The 22,810-nt window shown below is 39.3% G+C and overlaps 1 protein-coding gene across 6 annotated transcripts; it reads left to right on the top strand.

Moving 5' to 3' along the window:
* Positions 1–242: 242 nt before the first annotated feature.
* Positions 243–21,755, top strand: TMPO (thymopoietin). 6 transcript variants are annotated; one of them, XM_071423232.1, is made up of 9 exons: positions 243–650; positions 8,227–8,353; positions 9,987–10,142; positions 11,666–11,766; positions 16,332–16,451; positions 16,561–16,656; positions 17,202–17,312; positions 18,494–18,585; positions 19,860–21,755. In XM_071423232.1, the coding sequence occupies exons 1-9, from the start codon at positions 408–410 to the stop codon at positions 20,155–20,157; spliced, it is 1,344 nt and encodes a 447-aa protein (XP_071279333.1). In that variant the 5' UTR covers positions 243–407; the 3' UTR covers positions 20,158–21,755. The 6 variants fall into 6 exon arrangements, with proteins under 6 accessions (XP_071279333.1, XP_071279335.1, XP_071279334.1 ...); XM_071423234.1 differs by lacking the exon at positions 16,332–16,451; XM_071423233.1 differs by lacking the exon at positions 17,202–17,312.
* Positions 21,756–22,810: the final 1,055 nt, after the last annotated feature.

The following is a 22,810-nucleotide window of genomic DNA, read 5'->3' as shown; positions in this document are numbered from 1 at the left end:
CTGTCACCCGAAAGGGCCCCGGCGCCACCGGGACCCACGGGGCGCGGCCGGCGCCTTCACTCTCCCCGGGCCCTCGAGCGCCGCCCCGCGCGCCTCTCCCGCCCGAGCCGAATTTAAACTGCGTTACTGTCCCTCGCGCAAAGCACCAACGCCGCTGCTCCCGCGCGTCCCGCCCCCCTTCCGCCCGCCAGCCAATAGCGAGGCCGCTTCGTTGTCCTCCCCGCCAATCAGGGCGCCGTTTATTGCTGGCTGGGAAGAAGCGCTCGGTGCGCGCGCCCGCTCGCTGTGGAGCTGGTCCCTGGCGCGGAGCAGACGAGTCCTCCTCCTCCTCCCGCTCCCCCGCCCCTTCTCCCCGCGCTTTGTTGGTGCCTCTCCCGGGAGAGCGGCGGCGGCTGCGGCCGGCGGCGATGCCCGAGTTCCTGGCGGATCCGTCGGTGCTGACCAAGGAGAAGCTGAAGAGCGAGCTGATCGCTAACAATGTGAGCCTCCCGGGCGGCGAGCAGCGCAAGGACGTGTACGTGCAGCTCTACCTGCAGCACCTCACCGCCCGCAACCCGCCCGCCCTCGCGCAGCCCGACTTTTCCAGCGACGAGGAGCGGGAGCCCACACCTCTCGGCGCCCGGAGCCGCGGAGCTGCTGCCGCCGGGCGGGTGAGTACCGCTGCCTCCTGCCCGCGCCGCCTCGGCTTCCCGGCAGCCTCGGGCCCGCTTTCCCGCCCGAACGGGGCCGGCCGCCTCCGCCCGCCGGCCGCGGCTCGGGGAGCGCCACAACGCGCCAGGGTCCCCGCACGGGGTCGGGAGCTTCTCCGGCTTGGCTGAGGGCGGGACGGTCCCGCCGCCTGGGGGAGAGGGGCAGCGGCGCTGCCGGGCGGCCGCCCCGCGTCGGGGAGCAGCTGGGACGGCGGGGCCGGTGCTGGGGGCCGCCGGCTGCTCCTCCAGGACGCGTCCCACCCTGAGCGCCCTTTGGAGCGGCTGGCTCGGGGGGCAGGGGCAGCGGGACCGCGCGTGGAGAGTGCGACGGCCCCCCGAGGGTAAACTGGGAGACATTTACTGTAGCTTGGCGAGCGGTGTCCTAAGGAGACTGTTTCGGTGTTGGAGGAACGAAGCAAGAGAACAGCATGAGGGTGTAACTTGCTCAGGAGAGGACTCCGGTCCGCTGTCGTGGTCGTACAGCAGCCACGCTACTCGGTGTAAATGCTTCTAAATGAAAGGATGAAGCTTTGCGTGAACAGCTGGTTTGCTTGGCTTAATGAAGTGGACTGTTTAGTGTAAAGAGAGTCTGCGTAGTGTAGATGTCTTGCTCGTACCTCTGAGATGTGTATTATAGCAAAGCGCCTCTGGTGCATGTTCAATTAGTCCCCTGTGCTTGTTTTCTTAGACTTTGCACATGTAAGGAAAAAAGGGAAGCTGATGCTATTTGAAATTTTTCTCTTTGGGAAGCTGTGATTTCTTTTTTAATTTTTCATAAGTGGACTATAAATTAGTATATCTTGAGAAAGCAATCTTGTAATTGATAATTGTAAGATGTCTGGTCTCGAGAAAAGGCTTGGATAATGATTATCAGCTTCCGGAGTCTTAATGTGTGTGATAGTGAAACTATTTAATTGTATCTTAGATACTGTGTTTCAAAGGTCATTAGTTGAGGGAGTGCCGAGAAACGGAGTCCTTTGAAGGTCTTTCACTTTCACGCTTTAACCTTCAAAAGCCCAATAAAACAGTTATTGAATTAAAAAATTGAAAACTGCAGCTTCAAGAGGAAGAGATCTCTAAAACCAAATTATTTAGCTTAACATCTGTCTGTTTCAGACACTTAAGTGGCATTCACTGAATGCAGTTACAGTGAAACAGACATTTTCCTGACTTACAGTGTTCTGCTGATAGCATTCATAAGGTGCTTTTGAGTAAAACTGGATGAGCTTGAATCTGACTTGTTTCATGCTTGTTGGAGGAGGAACATCTCAGAACTGCTAGTTCCTATCCTAGATCTGAGTTTTCCTTTCCACGGTGCTTAAGTTTAAACAATTATGGGTGACTTTTTTGATGTTTAGAGAATGGGTGGTACTCCTACACTTTTGTTAACAATATCTGGAAGGCTCTGCGCTATTTATGCTTATCTTGTGTGTTAGAATCAGAGCACTGTATCATCAGAAGTTCTAGAACTTCAGCAAGTACTCTAGTGCTCAGATTTGGGTCCGTTGTGCCCCGTGTTGTGTCGCCTTCCCCTTAACCTCCCCCCCAACAACCAACCCCAACCAAAACATTCAGAAAAATCCCAAACAGTACCTGCCAAGTAAAACAAATTTGGATGATGTGTGCTTGTTGCCTCCTTTGTGCTACTTGAGTAGTTCTGCAACTACTTGTAGCCCGAGTAACTGTTGTCCCTGTTAATGTCTTTTGGCATAAGGGTGTTTCTCTGATCTGCTGCCTTCAAAAAGATTAGCACTCGTGTCTCCAGAGCAATTTGCTCTCAGAACAATTGGAAAGAAGAAGAGTGAGGGAAGGCTGACATCCCAGGGGACCTGGATTCTGGTGAAAAACTAAAGCAAAATATCTTAATAAGAGAGGACAGGAGGGACATAAGACCCCTTAGACATAAGGGGCAAGGGAGGAAGCTGGAACTGCAAGGATTTATGGAAAGGATGAATAAAATGAAAGCATGGGCTTTCCACCATTCCTCTCTGTGCCTGCTTGCCCTTCCCTTTATTGCGAGCACATAGTCAGAAGCCTCTCGGTCAGAGGCTGCAGCCCGGCTGAGTTGCAGCCCTCGTGTGAGCAGGGCACTCGGAGGGTGGGGCGGCGCGGGCGGGGTCGCGGCCCGTGCGCGCTGCGGGCCGGGCGCCAGGGGGCGCGCTCCGAGCGGCTCCTCCTGCGGCACCCGCGGGATCGCTCGGCTGCCTTAGCGGCCCTGGAGAGGGGCAGGCATCGCTTTTCTTTAAGTGCCTGGGAGCAACAAGTGCGAAAGAGTCATCTGAAGGTCCGTGCTGCAGTCGCTGAAAGCTACACCAGCTCTCTTAATAGTGGCGTTAGAGCTTGGACACGGCTGTAGTCATGAGTAATTTTGAACTGTCTACGCTGTCATTTTAGTGGGGTTTTTCTAAGTTCTGAACATTTGATAATGCATTTAGGTGCTTATTTTCTATCGATAAAAGCTGTGCAGAGACCAAATCCCATAGTTTGAATTCTGTTGCAAATTACATGTTTTGAATCGGTCGCTCTTCTGGCTTAGCTCTATCCAGCCCAAGAATATATAGCTCACTTTGGCTATATTCCTACCAGAACAGGAAGAGCTTTTAAAATCATGCCTGTTTGTACCTCAGTCTGATAATATTGTCTGGAGGAGCCAACTTCTCCAGCTCTACTAATATTTTTGAGCAATTTTTTTGCTTTTTTACCTTAAGCTTTTTTAGCATAGTGGTATGTGAGGACAGTGACTAGGTATGCAAGACACTGTTTTTTCTGCAGGGTGAACCATCTGCATCTGAATGCCCCTTGTCCTGGTTAGTTATGGGCTGAATGTCAGCAAAGGTAGCTCACAGGAAAAGTAACTATGAAATTACATTTTTGCCTTTCTAGGACCATTATTTTAAAGCATGTACCAAAAATATTGTCTTGATGCTGTTGTCAAATAGAAACTGTTCAGAGCTTAGAATGCATGGATTATTATGACTGAGCTTGTTGTGTATTTCATGTCCTGGAAGAATCACTTCTAAAGCATATATTGAGTGATATTTTTGACCTTTAAAGGGATTATATGAAAAAGATCAGTCAAATGTCTCCTGTTAATGAAGGTATGATGAGAACATCTGGATCTGAAGGGCCTGTTTGAAAGATCATACATGAGACCGATCAGGTCAAGATGTTGGGTTTGATGGGGGGAGGGGGGAGAGTTGTTTGTTTGGGTTGTTGAGGTTTTTTGTTCTAATCAAGTGCCAAGTAACTAAAGAGCCAGCTCCAGCTTTTCATAGTCAGCATGCTGTGGTTGTGATATCTGTAGCCGAGGTAACAACAGCTTCAACCCCTTCCCTATTAGAAAAGAGAAGTAATAGTAAAACTGGTAGTTTATGAAGATTAGGTTTGTGGAAAGTGTACTGGATAGGTGAGGCAGTGTAAAGCATCTGTGTGTGCCCAGTGAAGGCAGAGAATCTATTTGGTGTTTCCTGTGTGGCCGTATGTCTTCATTACGACCTGCCACACAAACATCACACAGAATACAGTTTAAATCCTTTATGGCCTTTTAAAAAGCACTCATCTGCTGGCTGAGAGAAAGCTGTGAGCAGCAGGGATGAGATGACCAAAGTAATTCTCACTTCAGTGAGAAGTCCTGCCAGGCTGTTCTGCACCTTCAGACTTTGAGAGGGTGTATTTCCTTCACCAAGTAACATGGAAAATTAGTGTCTGGGAGGAGAAGGGGGTGGTAGGGTTGAGTTGTCCTTAATCTTATAGTTTATGACTGTTACTGTACATAGGCTTGGAAATTTTAAGTCTGGCACTTACTAATTAAGGTTAAAAGATAGTGAATTCTCTTAAGTTGTGTGTATCAGTATCTTTGGAATTGCTGCTGCTTAATTCTCTTTCCATTGTTTATTTTGTCTGTCCTGTAGCTCTTGGTAAATATTGTCTCCAGGCCTTTAAGGTTAAAAAGTTCAGTAGGACTTGATTTTTAAAAAAGGAAATTCTGTTGCAAGAAATGATTGTGTATTGTAGGTCTTTGTTCCCCTTGTACTTTTCATTCTATCTATTTCACATTATAAATCTATTATTAACAGTTTGCATATCCAGTTCCTTAACTTTCCTTAACTTCTTCCTTAACTTTCTCCTAAGAGAAATAGTTATTTGTTACCAGAGGGAGCCCTGCAAACTGGAGAATTAAACAGCATTCTGTTGGTGGGATTTGGGCTTTCTTTAGCCTATCTTAACCTCATTCAGAGAAATCATAAATAAGCCCTGACCCTTTTTGTGTCTCGTGATGAAGCTGCACTGGTTTGGGATTAAGATCCTTGTGTATCCTGATGTAGATGCCATTTAACTTGGGATTTGAAAATAGTATTTGGTGATGTCCCATAGTTGTTGGTTTTATTATTTAATGGCTTCTTCAGCAGTTTCTTATGCTTGTCTTTGGGACAGTGCCGGGACTAGTACAGGCGGTTATGAGGTTTGCCTAATTAACCTGGTCTCTGGCTGTTAATTTCTATTCAGCAGGAATGCCTAAGGTAAGGGGTAGGTTCTGAATTCTGGTTGCTTGCATTGTCTGCTCTTCTTGCTAGCAAAAGGTGAAAGCTTTGTGCTGTCAAGAGATGACACTTGGAGAAGATGAACTTCATTTATGCTGTTGTTTTTCTGTGGCCCTAGTACTGCGAATGCTGTGTGGCAGCCCCATGCTTGTAATTCACTTCAGTACTTGTCTGAAGAGTTAGTTCCTAGGCAATTGAAAACCAAGCCTGACATGTACCACTACCAAATTGCTATCTCTGGTGTGAACAAATCTCTCTCAAGTGAAGTATGCAGATAATCTTCCATCTTCTGTTTTCTAGAAAATAGCAATGACTAGAAATATTTTTTTAATGCTGTGAGCTCTGGATCAGATTAGAAGATCTTCAGATAAGGATTTATTGATTTGGGTATATTGTTGCAAAAATATTTACATAGATTTGGGTGTATTACTGCAAAAATAATTACATTATGGACAAAGTGGTCAGTGGCACTACCTTGCATTGGCAAATTCTGCCACAATTTCATTTCAGGCCCTTCATCTCTGCTCCGCAGTAAGACAAATTCTGCTAGTGGTCTTAAAACAGGTAAATGAGATTGTGAGGTTTTTTGGGTTTGTTTGTTTGTATTTAATTTACAGCGTTAAACTTTTAAGCTATCTCTTTTGATCTCTCTCAAGGTGTAGTCCACCAGACAAGCTGTCATGATTCACAGGAAGCATAGTGATGCATTAGGCTATAATGGTAGTGGTAATTAAATTTAGTGTTGTTGCTGAAGTTGGTGCTGTCATACCACAGCTGAGGTGTGAGAAATTCTTCTATCCAGCCTTATACTTCTAGGGACTCACCTTGTGGTCCAGTGAATGGTTAGATGGCAGCTTTCTACTTGTTCAAGGGAAATCATTTGCTCCTGCGCTAAGGAGAATAGGTGTTCAAAAGTAAAAGCTGTGACCTTGCAGAACACAAAATGAACACATCTGGCCCAATTATTGAAGAACACAGATTCCTTTCAACTTGCTTCATCCCCTCCCTACTCTTTTTCTTTGCTGAAACTGGCTGTTTTGATGATCTCTGTTTGTGACAGTAGTGCTGGAAAAAGTGAAATGGTATTTTGAAGGAAAAAAGCCGCAAAGAAACTATGAGATATGTGAGTTTACTTGTGTTAGAGTACCCTGGTAGTCATTAGTCAGAGTTAGATTTCTGATGGCAAAGATTTCTGTAAAGCATCCAGAATGCTGAGTAGTTTTTCTTGTGTATATTGTTGTAGTCTCTTCTGTGGTCTCTAAGTGAACAAAGGTAGAGATACATTACATTAGGATTCCAGTTTCTCTGAAGTGTCATTGGAATGTTAATTTCCTGCACCATAGTAGTTTTTTTCTAAAATATGGACTAGCGTTGTGATTAATCCGCTTGGTGATGCAGGCAAACACCAGAGCTGTCATTAGTCTGAACAGATCTGAACAAGAAAAGCCAACGGTTTTTTTTGGAACTTTTTTCTGTTTGGACAGTCCAGTAGCCCAGAAAAAAACACATTGAATATGAAATTAAAGTTAATGCAATGTTTAACTTGACGTAATGTTTATGACCAACATGTTCAAAAGTGAAAAGTGTCTTGCAGCTGCAGGATTGTTTCTTGTGTATGGCTTAATTGCTTCAAAAACTAATTAGAAGTGGGATGACTGATAAAGTGAGTTGTAAATCTGTCTTTAGTCAAATCTGCTTCTTTAATGGTCCTTTACTTTCCTTGGACTGTTTGTAGTTTATTTCATAAAATAAAGAAATGTCTTGATCCTTAGAGATTCTGTTGCTTTTCAGCAGCTGATTTTAAGTTTATCATGCTAGAATACCCAGAAGCCAGAGGAAAATTTGGAGTCAGATATACTTGGGAAACCCTCATTCAGTCCCTGCTTAGTTTTAAAATACCAAGATATTTGAGGCAAGACCAGGTTTGCATGCAAACAAATCTTGAACCTGCATTAATAGCTAGATAGATTCTGTTAGCTCATGTAAATCATCTTAGTGTAAAAAAAAAAAAAAAACCCCAAACAAATAGGCCTTCCAGACAACTGAGTTGAGAAAAATGCTAAGTGCAGAAATTGTTTCTGTTTATATAATACAACTTTGAGATACAAATATGACTTATTTCTAAGCAGTATCAAGGTCTTTCTTAGCAAAGAGCATGCAAATCCTAAGCATGCTTTTTTGTGTCTTACCTCTTCACTTTTACCATCCCTATTGTAGCAACAGAGGCTTCCCAAGTTGAAGTGTTATGATGACTCTGTTTGGATTGAGCAGAAACTGCTAATTTAGGAGTAGCATCTCAGCAGATTATTTTGATAGCCATCTGCATGTGGTGATGGTGCATTGCCAAGTGTTCAAGTACTGTTGCCAGAGTTGGGTTTAGAATTTTTTGGAGCTGCAAGTAGCAGAGGCCTAAGCAGACAAGTAGGATTTTGAAAATATGAGACTGTTTCTGATTTTTGCCTTTCCTGTACTCACCTTGTAATATCATGTAATCTCACAGAGAATGACAGGATGAGTAGGAATAGCAGTTTTGGAAACTTGGTTGAAAGCATGTAGATACTAAAGAACTTGTTCCATATCATTAGAGAAGGAAATGACCTATCAGGTAGAAAAATAATGTAACATACATATTTGTAGTTTTGTGTAGTGATGGTGAAATGGCCAGAAGCTTACTTCTCCAGTCACAGGAAAGCAATCCCTTTGCACTGTATGCTTGAACTTCAAACTAAAACACAAGACCAGAATGAGCGATTTTAAGAGGAGACTTGTAATGGGTATTTCCTTCCTAAGTAGAAAACCTTTGCATTTTTTCTTAGTAGGTGTAAATGTTTGTACTGTTTCACATAGGCTTTAGTAGTGATCATGGGTGAGAATAGAATTAATTTCTTCTGGATTTACATGTTTAGTACTCTTATGTTTTCCTGTTCCCTTAGAAGAAAAAGATGTGTTCAGTATTAACTGAAAACACCATCTTTCATTTCTCTCTCCTGTCCCAGAAAGCCACAAAGAAAACTGACAAACCCAGACCAGAGGAGAAGGATGGCCTAGATATAACAGAGATGAGCAATGAAGACCTTCAAGAGCAGCTTATGAAGTATGGAGTAAATCCTGGCCCAATTGTAGGTAGGTCAATTAAACTAGCAGATACTGATCTGTTTTATTTCTCACTATGCCTCATTTGTGAAGTTTCCCTGGTACAGTTACTTTTTATTACCAGTACTGTTGCAATCCTACTTCCCACCTTGGATATTTTCATTGTACTGTTTACATTGAGAAGTCTTGAAGCATTGCAGTGGAGAAGTCTGTAGTTTGTTTCTCCTGTTCTAGGCCAGCTGGAGATGTTCCAGCTTGTGTTCTGAAGCTGTGTGACTCTTAGTTAAAGTTCAGTGCTGGGGTAGTTAGGTCTTCTGATACAGAGGTTTAGATCTGGGCCCACTTAAATAGGAAATACATCTTACATAATAACCTAATAATATTGAGAGCCAAATAAGAACAGGGAACTTCCCTTTCCCTAGAGCATTTCCTACTCACTGCATTGTGCAGTAATGTTTTCCTTTGCTAATGTTTTTTTCTAGCCTAGCATTCTGTCCTGTGTGCTGGCCTATGTCAGGAGTAGTCCTGACCCCAGCCTAATCTCCTGCCTTGGATACTGTCTGTGATGTGAGATCAAAGTGCCTTGCCTTTCAGATTGTGCAGTAGCCTAATGGCAAGGGAATTTGATTTCACAATTCTTGAAAAAAAGATTGTTCTTTGTAGTATGCAGAGCCTTCTGTGGAATGTTCTTGAATCCTAGGTGGATGGAAGTGTCCATGACTGAGCCTGCAGTCATGTGTGTATTCAAAGTCTTGTCTGTCATATTTTCAGTTAGCTGATTCTGCATGCCTTTCCATTCATCCTGTACCTCTTGGATAGTACTCAAGAACCTGTGGAGTCCACTGGAAAGGCATTTACATTTGGTCTAATTTATTGCCTTTAATTCTTAGAGGGTATGGATTATTCCTTGAAGGGCTGACATTTCTTTTAAATGGTGTTTTCCTCTTATCAGAAAACTTCAAAAGTTAGATTTTTTTTCTTTTCTGCAGCTAACAGCTCAGACACCAGTCACCTCTACAGATTTTTGCCAGCAAAGTCCAGATGTGGAAGTATGTGCTAGACTTAAAATGTTTTAGACAGCTGTTCTTGCTTGTCCCAAGCAAGCCAACCTGATGGCTAGATGGCAGCAAGCAGAAAGTTCTGTTGTTGCTGCTTGCTTGCACCACCTCTGATGCTTATTGGACTGAATTTGCCAACAAGGCAAAGGCAGGGCCATTAATTCCAGGGTAGGGGAATTAGGAGAAGAATAGAGCAATCTGCATGGAAATAGTGCAACGGAAACCATTAAATTCACTCTTTCTTTTTTTTTTTTGTGAGGGAATAACAACTTGTATATTGCAGCATATGAAGTAGCATATCTAAGAAGCAGATAAATTCCCTTTCCATACATTTCCTTTCTGTAACTTTCAGTGTACAAAGAGGTCCGAGTTTATCTAAGAATTCTCTTAAACTGAGAAGTTAGAGGTTTTAGAGGCAGAGTTGTGTACCTAGAGGTAGGTGTGTGTGTATATATAGAGAAACACTCTGGGCCATACAAACTGATTAAAAATAAACAAAACATTATGTTCAAAAATTCCCATTGAATATATAACAGCCCAGTTCTATCAGTCAAGTCAGGAAAGATTAAAACTGTTTCTTTAGCGTGTATCCTTCCTTGTTATAGCTACTACTAGGAAACTTTATGAGAAAAAGCTTTTGAAACTGATGGAACAAGGTCCTGACCTGAAGGCACCTGTGCCTCTCCCAGCGATTTCAACTACTGAGAACACCAGACAGAATGGAAACAATGATTCTGACCAGTACAGTGACAATGAGGAAGGTAAGACTCGAATGGAACTTGCATGAGAACAGTTCAAATTATACATGAGTAATACTTGCAGTAGAAATAACCTAAGGATGTATGATCTTGCTGTTGGGGGAGGCTGTAAGTTACTGCTGTGGGCCATGTCAGTCATGTACTTGATCATGCAGTACCAGCACAGTGATCCAGGTGCCTGTTATGGGAAAGGAAACCTTTTGCTGCTGACCTGGTCCCTTTTTTCCATTTTCCCCAGACTGGATGGAGCCTGTAAATCCAATAGACAGGAGAACTGTGTATTGGGTGTCACAATGTTCTTTGCACTTCATACTTAAGTACTAGTCCAATTTCGTCTTATGGTGCTCACAGTAGTTATTTACTGTGGGATAGTAAATGAATGTTTGCCTATTAATTTTTTGTTCTTTTTTTGTTTAATGGCTAACACTTATGATTCAACCCCTTTATGTTCTGTTCCTTATGGACTTAGTTGGGGGTGGGTTGATTGGTTGGTCCTGGGTGTGTGTTTTGTGGGTTTTAATATCAAGTTTGTATCGAGCATGTGTAGTGGTGAGGAAAGTGGGACCAAAAACACACTATTGCGCAATTTACAAAAAATAAAAACAGCACAGGTTTTAAAGAATTACTTGAATGGAGTGTTAGAAGATGCTTATTTAGTGTGGTTTGGTTTTGGGAGTGGGTTTGTTTTGTTTTGTTTTTTAAAGAAATTTCCATGGACATAGGACAGAAAGGGTTGAAATAGAACTAGTAATTGGATTGATCTCCCTTGCATATTTGGGCTTGTTTTTCAACTTTTATATCTTGCACTTTTAAGGGGGAGAGGATGTTAGAGATTGATTTATTAATGTTTGGGACAGCCAAGAGCCCAGTCACAACTGACAGCTAACTTCTTATAATTACATATGCTTCATATAACTACTGAACTGTTCACACACTGGGGAAAAAAACTCAAACCCAAATATTCCCCGTTTCCCCTACAAAAAAAAAATCTTAAATATGTTGGTGTAAAGCTATTAGAATTTTAGAAAAGCAGTGGAAATAATACATCCTTTTATTGGTGAGATGACTGCTAATCACTCTCCTTTCTACTGCATCAAAAATGGGGTTTTATATAAAAGGACTTGTATTAGAGGAAACTAAGCTAACAGCTTCAACCAACATTGACAAGCTTCAATACCTTTACTACAATCAATAGTAGAATGGTACTTTGGTTAAAGGAATTATAATTTGATAGCAGTTTCTAAATGGAACTGCTGGATTTGTCAAGGCTTATCTGAAATGTAAGATTTTTAGCAAAAAAGGTAAATACGTGGATCAGTGTTTTGAAATAATTTTAAGGTTATTCTTCAAAAGTCTTTGTTCTTATACATTTAATAGAAAATATACCTGTTTCACAGCTTTTTAAGGAAATAACTCATAAGAGTTATGTTGCCTCTCAAAATGAATTTTTATTAAAATACATTTTGTTTCAACTAGTACAACAACAGTAGTATTATAGAAACTAGTTATATTAAAACTGGTTGCAGATCCGAAGACTGAGCTGAGGCTTGAGAAGAGAGAACCCCTGAAAGCCAGGACGAAGACGTCAGTTGCGCTCAAACAAAAAAGAGTTGTTGAACACAACCAGGTATGTTTGTCATAGGGGCTCGTGGAACAGCTACTAACTGCTGGTGATGTGCTCACTAAACACCTTACTACCTTTAACATCACATTTGACTAAGTGAGCCATGCTGGTTTTTAAAAGTTCTTTTAGAAAGCCTGTTCTAATATAGCATGAAGATCTTGTGAATTAACTATAGTGGCCGTTTTTAGCATGTCTGATAATGTTCAAAGTAATGGTCTGCTGAAAGCTGTTTGTCTGACTTGCCAGCTGCTGCAGCACCTCCTAGAGAAGAATAGTAGGCAACCTTAACATGCTTAGTTTTGGAAACCTGGCAGATTAAGTCATGTGGGCTGATGGCTTTCTGTTGGATGCTCGTAATCAACTTGATTTAATAAAAGCAGTGTTTTCTCAAAAAAAAGAAAAGTTAGGACAAAGAGATGTGTGGGGGGTTTTTTTGGCTTTTTTTTAAACAAGCGTTTTTAAATACATACATATATATGTGTGATTAGATAGCTACAGATATATGTATGCATTTTAAATACATTTGTCTAATGACTCATTTAAATGTAATCTGTGACGTAATGTATTTGGGTATATGCCTATATGTACAGGTGTGTGTATGTGTGTACACACATGTATGCTAGCTATGTAATATTTTTTCTTCAGCTATGTTTGTAGCAGCAGTACTAGAGTAGACACAAATTTGTTGAAAAATTTCTCCTATGAAGAAAAAGAATAGATAACAAGTGTAGATCTCTCACCTGTTCTCTACTTATAAATATTAGTTCTGCTGTCTTGACAGAAGAGGGATTTTACAGAATCACCTCTGATTTTTCAAACTGCTGAATACAGGGTTTGGTAGTTGATGGCTGATCTGTCCTTCTGATGTGAAAGCATCACTAAATGCCCTCTTCCCCAGCTTAGGATACTTAGAGTCTTTAGAGTGTTGTTCATCTGTTCAGTAAGTAGTGGAGTTATGCTGCAGTAAAGGACTCGTAAAGAAACATTCAGTGCCTCAGAATCTGGCTTGTTAATTGCTTGGTGTATTTTAGCAGATCACGGTGACTTTTCTCAATACTTTGTTAAATGCCAGATGCTTGCTATTTAGTGTGTGTGTATATGTATAAACATGCTTTAGCTATGGATGTCTCTTTAGCAGGTGAAATGCTGCTATATGACCTTGAGTAATGCAAGACAGCTATGGAGATCCATAACTAGTTTGCTTATTTTAAGTTGGAGTTTTAGGGTGCAAGCTGAACAGATTTTACTTCAAAAAATTCAAACACACACATAGTTCAATGCACTAAGCATTCTTTAATTTGATCAGGCAACTTCTGCTTATAATGGTCTCTCTATAATGAGCATCTTAATCTTTAGATTCTTGTATTTCAAGAATCACTTTTTTCGAAATAGTTATTCTACCAGAAATTCCTGTCAGCTTCAGTGTAATACAGATATTTAATTCTGTTGTCAACAAACAAAATTGGTAGTCTTCAGGAACTTGCTTACAGAATAAATGAGATTCAGTGAGGTGTTTTTGTGGTATTTTAAGTGATTATTTGTTTACTCAATTTTTTTGTCATCCAGTTTCACTATATTAGTATCAGGTCATTATTCTTTTGGCAATCTTACATGTGCAGTATAGATGCAATATTTTGCAACTTGTGTATTTTAATTGCCAGGAGTTAATCAAAAGAATAATCAAAAAATTACTTAATGTCAAAATTGCCAAATTCTTCAGAAACTCTTTGTTTTGTTAAACCTTTTACTTTTGATTTTCTGGTTGTTTCTTGTTTGTTTTTTTTTAAATACTGCAAACAGACAAAACCACCAAAAAAACCCAAAACAAAACAGCCCCACCCACCCCCATTTAAATTTTGCAGCTGCTTGAAGCCAAGAACAACTTAATGCTTTTGGCTAGCGAATGTGTGTAGTCATGTTTTTTGCTGAGAAAAACAGAACATGGAGATGATTTTTTTTCTTTTCTCCCCTTCTTCCTGTGGAATTCCATTGTAGGTTTTCAGCAATGTATCAAGGGACTATACTAATTTTGCAGAACTATTTCAACTGTTGTGCACTGTGTGGCATTGCACAAAGATTGAGTGTCTGAAGCATGGTGAGGCTGAGCTGGTGGGCAGTGTGGAGTGAGCAGACTTGCTAGTTACTTCTAGGTCCTGTGCAGCACTGGTTTTATACCAGGTGTATGTAGCTTACAAGACTGTTTGTTTGTCGTTTGGCATGGCTGGATGTAGCTGTTCTCTTGAGAAGAGAGTGCAAACAGATAGATAGCTATTAGGCAGACTGCTGGAAAAGAAATTGGGTGGGGAGGTTGAATATGGGTCTTATCAGTCAGTTAGCAGTGGAGGGCTGGATGAACTTGAGCTCAGCTATTTGTGTTTAATTACCTCTTCATAGGGAAAAGTTGGCAGAAAATCCTAATTTTAAAACCCCCTTCTAATCCAGTAGGTGAATCTAGAGTAGGAGTTCAAAACTGAGCCTGACATGTCATAGTAAATGGCACTGGTTAGAACGAGGCAGCCAAACAATGTAAATGTTAAGGAGCAGTGTAGAACTAGTCTCTCTCCAGAAACTTTGTACAGTGACATTCTACATGTGCTGTGTTCCCCTACTCCTCCCTGTATTTTTTTTACTACCTGTATAGTAACTTGGTAAGTGATAGCTGAGGTAAAGTCATAATCTATAGCTCCACTGCTCATGAGTTATTTGACAGTTAGAAGCAGACACTGAACACTGCTTACGTACCACACCATTGTAGTTTCTCTGGTTACATTACAGGGTGGTGGTGTACCCAACATGAGTATTACATTTTGATAGGGTTAGAGGCCTGCTCTGTTGACAGTGAGAATAATTATAACTGTAGATAACAAGTTTTATTTCTTCTTTTTTGTTTTGTCTGTTGACTGTGTTCTACTGAAATCTGGATGGGTCTTATGCAGTAGATTCTGGTTTTTCCTAGACTTTTCATGCAAGAAAAAAAGTGAAAGTTGGTACTTAAAACACGATTAAAGCATCTGAAGAAGAGAGGCAGTTATTAGTGAAGTGCTTCTAACTTTCATTAGGAGATAAATAATTCATAGTCAAATAGTCTGGAATGGGGAGCTCGTGGTTACTAGTATGAGTGAATTTGCCTTCCCGCTTTCCTGAGTAGATTGTTGGAGTAGAAACACTCTGAAATTAGTATTTTTTCTCTAAGCTTCTAAAGAACACCTCTCAAATAGAAAGTGTATGGGGTTGAGGTGGGGAAGTGTGATTGTAGGTTGCAGGAAGGAAGAGAATGCAGTGTCTGGTAAATATTTAGGAAGGGGTTAGAAGATGTTTCATCCAAGGTTTCTTAAAATTGTAAAGAATTTTGGAGAATTAGGCTGAAATCTACAATTATAAAAAAAATCTGAATCTGTTTGGACCTGAGGTCTGTATTTGTTTTATAAAGTACTTCAGTGACTTTGGAATGAAGTGAAACACTTGTGCTCCCTCTGCTGTGTATGTAGTCGCTGTTATACAGAATTTGTCATAGAACCATAAGGCGGCTCAGCTTCTAGTTTCACTGTCCCCTCTCAATTAATAAATACTTTTCAGCCTGTTCTTTTAACACCTTGTTTTGGGGCTGAAGCTGTTCTAGTGAAGTAATTTTCACTATTGAACCTGTAACTGACAGTTGCAGCGTATAAGTTTATTTAGCAAGGAGTGTAACTTCTAAAAACTTGGTAATACATTGCTCTATGAGGTGTTAATGTGCAAAGATAGAAGTATTGAAAAAGTAATAATTTTTATTTTTAAACTTAACCAAATAAAAAAGAAAATCTTGTATGTAATCTAGATGAAGCAGATCCACATCTCCCTTTCCATCTTGGAATTAGTTCTGAGGGGAATATTTGCTTTGAGCATGAATCTTGCAGTAAAGCATAGGGAACGATCTGCATTTGTTAGTGGCTATGAAAGTTTGGTGCTTCATGCTGTTACTTCAATTTGTGAGAGATCTGTATCAGGCTTGATTGTTTAAACCTGCTGTTTTGTGAAAAGTTTTAGTTTCATCCCTGTATGTGGAAACTTTTTAAGATCATTAAGTGTCTCTGCCTGCCCCCTGTGGCTGAAGATTAGCTCCTGTTGATACATCGGTGGCTGTGCATAAACTGTGCCTAATTCTGCTTGAGAAAATAGAACCCTATCTATGTAGAGAAAGAGGTGATGCTTTCTGCTTATGCACATAGATTTATTTTTGTGTGTGTGTAGGCAGGAAATGTAATGGGACTGAAAGCTTCATGTCTGCTGTCCATGAGTTGATGTAACTCCTCATGTTGCTCACTAGGGCAGTGAGCAAATCAGCAGTTTTTACTGTTGGGCATTATCTATTCAGTTCTGTATTTGAATAATATGCTCAAATATAAGTATTCTGGTCAATGCTACTAATCTAGCTAGCTATTCATTATTGAATGTATTAGGATCCGCAGTTTTTTGATTGTAGACATGTTGCTTCTGGAGTGTGCATGCTATTTTGGCTTTTGGTTGTGAGTATCTGATGTTTGGAGCTGGTTTTCATGTATATGATCATGTGTTTGATGCTCAAATAGACCTATTCTCAAGATGGAGTTACTGAGACTGTCTGGACAAGTGGATCTTCAAAAAGTGGACCTCTGCAGGCATTTTCTAGGGAGTCTACAAGAGTGTCAAGAAGAACACCAAGAAAAAGGGTGATGAGAGGCTTTTATAATAGACAAGCTTTTTTTTTTTTCTCTCACTCTTAGGGTCCCAGTGGCTCTTTTATTCAATTGTTGTCTTTTGTTTGTTTTAAACAAACAGGTGGAAGCTACAGCACAGTTGCCTGTAGATGATGCTGTAATATCAGAGAGTACTCCCATAAATGAAACTGTATTGGCTGCAAGCGACGAGACCCTAGTAAATATGCTTAGTACATATGTTTAATCAATTGCGGTATTCTTCTGTAATATATCTTCACTGACAGATTCATTCTGTTTTGGACAAATAGAAGACTGTTTTAAGGAAAGTAAGACTATTCAGTAGTCTTTAAGAACACATACTCAGTATCTGTTTTAGTACCTAATACTCTTCACTTTGAGATGGGACTAGGTCAACACCTAGGTCCCATCTAATGTCGTTTGGGGGGGAGTAAGCTTTACAAGCATAGATACTTTCTTAATTTATTTAAGTATATGCAGAATATTTGCTTTTAAGTTTGGCTTTTCTTGTGAACTAAATAACTTTTATGTTTCTAAATGGCTTAAGAGAAACTACTTGGAATGATAAGCAGTGTGTTTCCTTTGCTGATCTTGGAGCATCTTTTACATAACCTTCTTCAGTTAACTTCTAACATGCATATATTCAATGCACATAAAGGTTTTGTTTTTTGGTTCTGCCACCTTGCCCCTTTTCATTTTGTATTTTGGCTGTTTCTGAGTTTGAACAATTTTGAATCTCGGCAGGTTGGCAATAGGGTGCCTGGAAATTTCAAGCATGCAGCTCCTACACTGTCAGTCAGTGAACTCTCAGACATGCCCAGAAGAACACCAAAGAAACTACTGATGACAGCTGAAGTAAATAAATTAAAACTTAGATTGCTCTTGCTTACTCTCTGTGAACAAAATTCTTGTGTGTATGTGCTTATTTCTTAGTACAGAGGGGGTAGAGGATGTCACTGCCTGGGTGACACCAGTCAAAATAAACTAGTGTTGTCACATGACATAAAACAGAATATAAACTTATTTTCATTTTCCCCTTTCAGATTGGGGTGTGTGTGTGAAAAATCTGATTTTTCTCTTTTCCTAAGACAAATATGTTTTGATGTGTTATTTTTCCTTGTGCTGTTATTTTTCTGAACAAAATGTAGATTTTTTTTTTCTTTTAAATTCTTTATAGCTCAGAGTAGATTTGGGTTATCTCCCTTTGAGCTTGTAAATCAGCCTATTCTGAAAAAATGCTATGTGCTTTAATTTAGGGAATTAAGTAGCAGAATTACTTTAGACCAAATGCCTGAATTAAAAAAAAGTATCTATAGATTCCTGACAGTTATCAAGAAAGAAAACAATTATTTTACTGTTAACCTATTCAGGCTGTCAAAAATTATCTCTTGGAGAACTGTCTAAAGCACCTGCAAGTATATGTAGTTGTATTAATGTAATACTGTAATGTGGAATTTTACATTACAAGATGCTGTTTGTTCATGTAGCTCTAGATAAAGCTGCTATTAACACTTCATTTACAATACGACTGCAATGTAGACTTAGTTGTCAAATAGAATGTTGTGGGTCAACTCGATGTTCTACTCCAAACTGCTGATGGGGTTTTTCAGTCAGTATTTGACTGTACTGTGGTTTATTACAGCAAGAAGAGACAGATTGCCCACATCAGTGCTTTTTAAAGCATGTTGGTCACAACCAGTCCTGTGATCTGCTCAACACAGCCATGATAGAGGTGATCGTTAAGTTTTTTTGATCATCTACATCATTGGCTCACAGGTGTATAGGATTTATACAACTTATTCTTTATCTTAAAGGAAACTGAGGTGATCACTGAATGCTTTCAGACGCCAAAAGTGACTGGATGGCTGCCAATAACTAAGGTTAAACTTCTAAAACCCAAGAAGTAAACTTCTTGAATGGCACTGGGTGACTCACTCATTCTTACAAATTGCACATGGTAGTGGTCACTGAGATAGCTATGCAGAAACGTTTTGTTTTGCTGTCTATTTGGCTTCTAACTGTTTTTGGTTTCCTAGGTGCTGGAGAGAACTGCAGAAGAAAGAAGAGTAGAAAGGGATATTCTTAAAGAATTGTTCCCTTATGAAGTATCAACACCTACAGGAATTAGGTAATTCTAAGGTTTATGGGGGCTTTTTCTCAGTTCTTCTAAACCTATTCAAGCTGAGAAATATCTTTTGATTATATTGATAGATTTCTGAGGAATAGTTTTTGCACTCTGGCTCAATGACATTTGTGACAGCCACCTATTCTTCCGTTCTATACACATAGATTTGTTACCAAAACAGCCCCCTCTCTATTGAAATTGGAGGAGGGAGAACAGGGTGGTACTATAGTAGGAATTATTACTGGAATTTCTGGGTGGTGAAAGTTAAATGGAAAGGGCTTTTCTGTGGTAATGACTTGCAATATTTAAGTTTTTGACAACATGCAACTGCTTAGGCCTGCTGTAAATTAAGGAAAGATTTCGCAGCATATATTTGAGTTTTCTTTTGTAAAGCAAGAAAGAACTTTCAGGTAATCTATTTTTTCCTTTAGGTGGTAGTCATATTGATTACTCTTAGTGTGAATAAGGATGGCATCTAGGAAAGGCTGTTACTTGTGCATTTGGGGGTTATTTTTGTGTCTTTATATTTAAACAAAAATTGAAGCAACCCTCTGGTTAATTAGGTAATTTAAAAAATACTCTGTTTAGAGGATATGAGAAAAAGTTTCCCCATGTTAAGATGTGAAATCATCTCCTGTGTTTCCAACATGTGAATTATAGCTTCAATTTAAACTGCAATTGCATAAACTCTTAACCATAAGGAGCATATATAGTACCAGTTGCTACTACTGTAGTGCATCTGCTGACTACTCAAGTTTGCTCTCCTGTTTTGAGGTCTAGTTAAATCCATACCACTTTTTCTTTTCTTTTCAATAAAAATCATATATGTGTACTCCTTGTATATAGGAACTTGGCAGTGTACATGGGGTTTTTCTAATCCTTGCTGCTTTGTCTTTTGGCTCTGTGTATGGCTTAGCCATCAGTAGATATTTTATTGGCCAGAGATAATCTAATGTTTAGAAATCCCAGCAGGGCTGCATAAGTAATGATTAAAAAAGTAAATAGAGGGAGCTACTTTCTACAGTTTGATTGCCAGCTATGATCCTTTTTATGTGGATAGGGTGAAGTAGCATTTGAGGGTTTTTTTAGAGTGTTTGCTTGAACGCTGAATTATTAACTTAATATGTCTACCTGTCAAGCTTCAAAAGTAGTATTACAGGTACTATATTCACCAGAAATAATTCTTAGTTCTTTAATTATACTAAAACTTCCCTATGTACTTTAGACTGCTCCTTTAAATATGCAGTATTTCAATTTGATTTTTTTTTTATTAACAGTGCTAGCTGCCGTAGACCGATCAAAGGAGCTGCAAGCCGGCCTCTAGAGCACAGTGACTTCATACTGGAGGAAAGTTACTCTAAGTATGTGCAGAAATATGGTACCTCCACTGACACCAAGTCGGAGAAACCACCAATAAAAAAAGAACGCCCTGTTGCCCTGTGGATAAAAGTTCTTCTCTTTGTTATTGTTTCAGTCTTCATGTTTTTGGTTTATCAGTCAATGGAAACTAATCAAGGAAATCCTTTTTCTAAATACCTGAAAATGGTCTCTCCGGGCAGGGGCAGTGCCGAATGAATATCTTTCTGAAAGGCACACCCAATTTGATCTCCTGTTTTTTAATTGTAGAGAACTCTTCTGCCCTCTCATCGGCTCAAGGACTTCTTACAAATAATGTGATTGGAACCTGATAAATTGGATAAATGAAGAAAGATAATATTAAATGGACATCGGTAACTTTCTGGACTTTGGACAAGTAGGAGATCACTGCCATAGGAGTAACATTTTTTTAAATCTTTGAACTTTTTGTAGGCTTTATTTTTTTAATGTGGACATCCTTTAAATTCACTTTTGAGAAAATGTATATTTGTTTTTGCAAGAACTTGGAAGCTGAGAAGGGCAAAAATGTAGTAAAATGTGAAGCTGTGTTTTTAAAGCTTTTCATTTGTACAGAAAAGAAGTTGTACTTCTGTCTCTAGACTATAGTGGAGAAAGATTTTAACATAGGAAAAGGGAAATGCATTTCTTTATGCATTTTTTTCAGTAACAACATAACTGAATTTGATCTCTTGGGATGTAGAGAGAGTACAACAACCTTTTCTGTAGATTACTGTAACTTTTTAGTAAATGTAACTGTAAACCTGTTTGCATTTCTGTAACAGTCTTAGTATCATATTAGTAACTCTGTTTAAGTGTAATTTCATTTAAATGTATCCCTTCATTTTAGTGCTTACAGTGTTGTAGGATCTGAATGCGAATCTAATTGGCAAGAGATCTCTTAGAGGAACTTATTTATTAGTAAAATGTGTGGGAAATAAAAACAACATCATAATAATTTGCTACTAAAATACTTTTTTGGGTCAAGATTGTTATCTGAAGCAGTCGAAATTCCAACATTAGCAGTGGTCTTTTTTTTTTTTTAAAAAGCGAGGTCTTTCCAACACAGCTTTATGTGATTATCTTTAAATATTCATGTAGAGAAGTATTCTCAAAGTGTGAAAATTCCATATGAAGTTTTATTCTTGTATGAAGAGGGCATTGCTGCATTTTCTGCTAGTTTCATCTTTTAAGGTGAGATTTACTACTTTCATGCCATTGACTATTTTTCTCAGTGGAAGCATGCTGAAACACTCTCTATTGTGTAACTTGGTTAAGCAGGCAGCTGACTTCACTACTACCAATGAAGAGTGATAAGCAAAAATCTTTTTAAAGTGAATGTATACATTTTTGGTGTGCTTAAATCTGCAGCATACAGATGTTCAGTCTTATTGCTTGGTACAAAATTGCAATAAACATACTACTTATTCTTAAAGTGCTACTTATAAAAAGCTGAGAACATTAGTTAATAGTCAATATCTTTTTACTCTAGGTACAATTATTGTGTAGACTATAGCTATGGGGAAGCTTTACTTTCTGTGAACTTTGGGACAAACATGGTAATTTGTAGCAAAGCAATAGTTTTGGGGTTTTTTTCCTGTTTAATGTTTTTTTTTCCTTCTAAACTGCTTTTTTGAGTAATTCAAATAGCTAAACTTGTGTCCATCCTATAGGGAATTGTAACATAAGACATTCACTTTTGGTGTCAAAAATGGAGAAAAATAAAAATGATTTTAATGTGTGTGGATTTTCCTTATCAAAATAAATGCATTGCTGAAAGGCAGCAAAAGCAAGGCAAATCAGTGGTGTCATTTTGTGCTGCTACAGTCTTCCATATTGAAAAAAAATTAAAAATCTGCTAATAAACTCAGGTCAGTTAATTCACCTGGTGGCAGGAGTATCATCATATTTGCAGTATCAGTTTTGCACCATAGTTCTTTAGCCTATGTCAGGCCTTTAATTTGGATGGGGGGAGAAGATGGCTTTCATTTGTTCTTCAATACTAAAGAACTTCCTTTTCACTTTAAATTATTTCTCACACCACTTTGCATGTTTCAATGTAAAATAGAGCTTTCTTTCCTAGTTACATGAAATACTTTCAGTCAACCTCCTCCAGGGATACTACTAGCATCAAAGAAAAAAAGCATGCCACAATCAAAACATACTTCAAACTGGATTTTGTTACAATTAAATGTCATCCTTCTTTCATTTTTGCACTGTTTTGGAGAATGTTCTCAATTTCAGTGTTACCTCCCAGCTGGTAGAGTTTTCTAGAAAAGTCCTCAAAGTAATCCACATTTAGTTCAGTTGTAGTTGGAAGGCATTGCATCTTCAAGACAGGAATTTTTTTATATTTCAGACATTTAATGGTGTGAGGTAGCCCTGAGAGTAGAATCTTTCTCCTGGCCCCAAAGATGAATTTTTCATGGTATTCTAAGAGTAACACATAGTAGGGCTATAAGCTGTATGTGCTTAAAGCATTCTAACTACTGCAGTATAAGTTAAGCTGAAGTATATAATTATACTGTAGTCTTTGTATCAAAGTGCTGAAGCAATAGGCACTGATGTTCCTTTTTTCCCTTCCTTTTACACATTCTCACTTTTGTTCTATGAGTTCATCTTGTTTTTTAGACAGAGCCAGCTTGAACTTTCAGAACCAATGACAAAACAGAGCAACTTTATGAACTAGTATCCAAAATTCAGTTGCAAAAATGAGTGGAGTTCTGATGTAGTAAGTATGATTTAAGAAGTTCCTTCTAGGGCAAGGACTGCAACAAGCCTGGAAAAGGTTTGTGGAAGTTGATGGGCATGACAATGTTATTTTGAGTTTGGGTCTCATAATTGGTCATATTGC

Source organism: Agelaius tricolor, unplaced genomic scaffold (assembly GCF_023055355.1).
Source record: "Agelaius tricolor isolate 1412-34295 unplaced genomic scaffold, bAgeTri1.0.p SCAF_3, whole genome shotgun sequence".
NCBI classification, from domain to species: Eukaryota; Metazoa; Chordata; class Aves; order Passeriformes; family Icteridae; genus Agelaius; species Agelaius tricolor.
The sequence above is the reverse complement of the archived record's forward strand: the minus strand, read 5'-3'. Positions and strand labels throughout refer to the sequence as shown.

What these genes read in the sequence shown, in the direction of transcription:
- TMPO (XM_071423232.1), top strand. Translation starts at nt 408, where the DNA reads ATGCCCGAGTTCCTGGCGGATCCGTCGGTGCTGACCAAGGAGAAGCTG. An exon ending in GAGCTGCTGCCGCCGGGCGG is followed by an intron (nt 651 to 8,226) that starts GTGAGTACCGCT and finishes CTCCTGTCCCAG; the next exon opens with AAAGCCACAAAGAAAACTGA. An exon ending in AAATCCTGGCCCAATTGTAG is followed by an intron (nt 8,354 to 9,986) that starts GTAGGTCAATTA and finishes TCCTTGTTATAG; the next exon opens with CTACTACTAGGAAACTTTAT.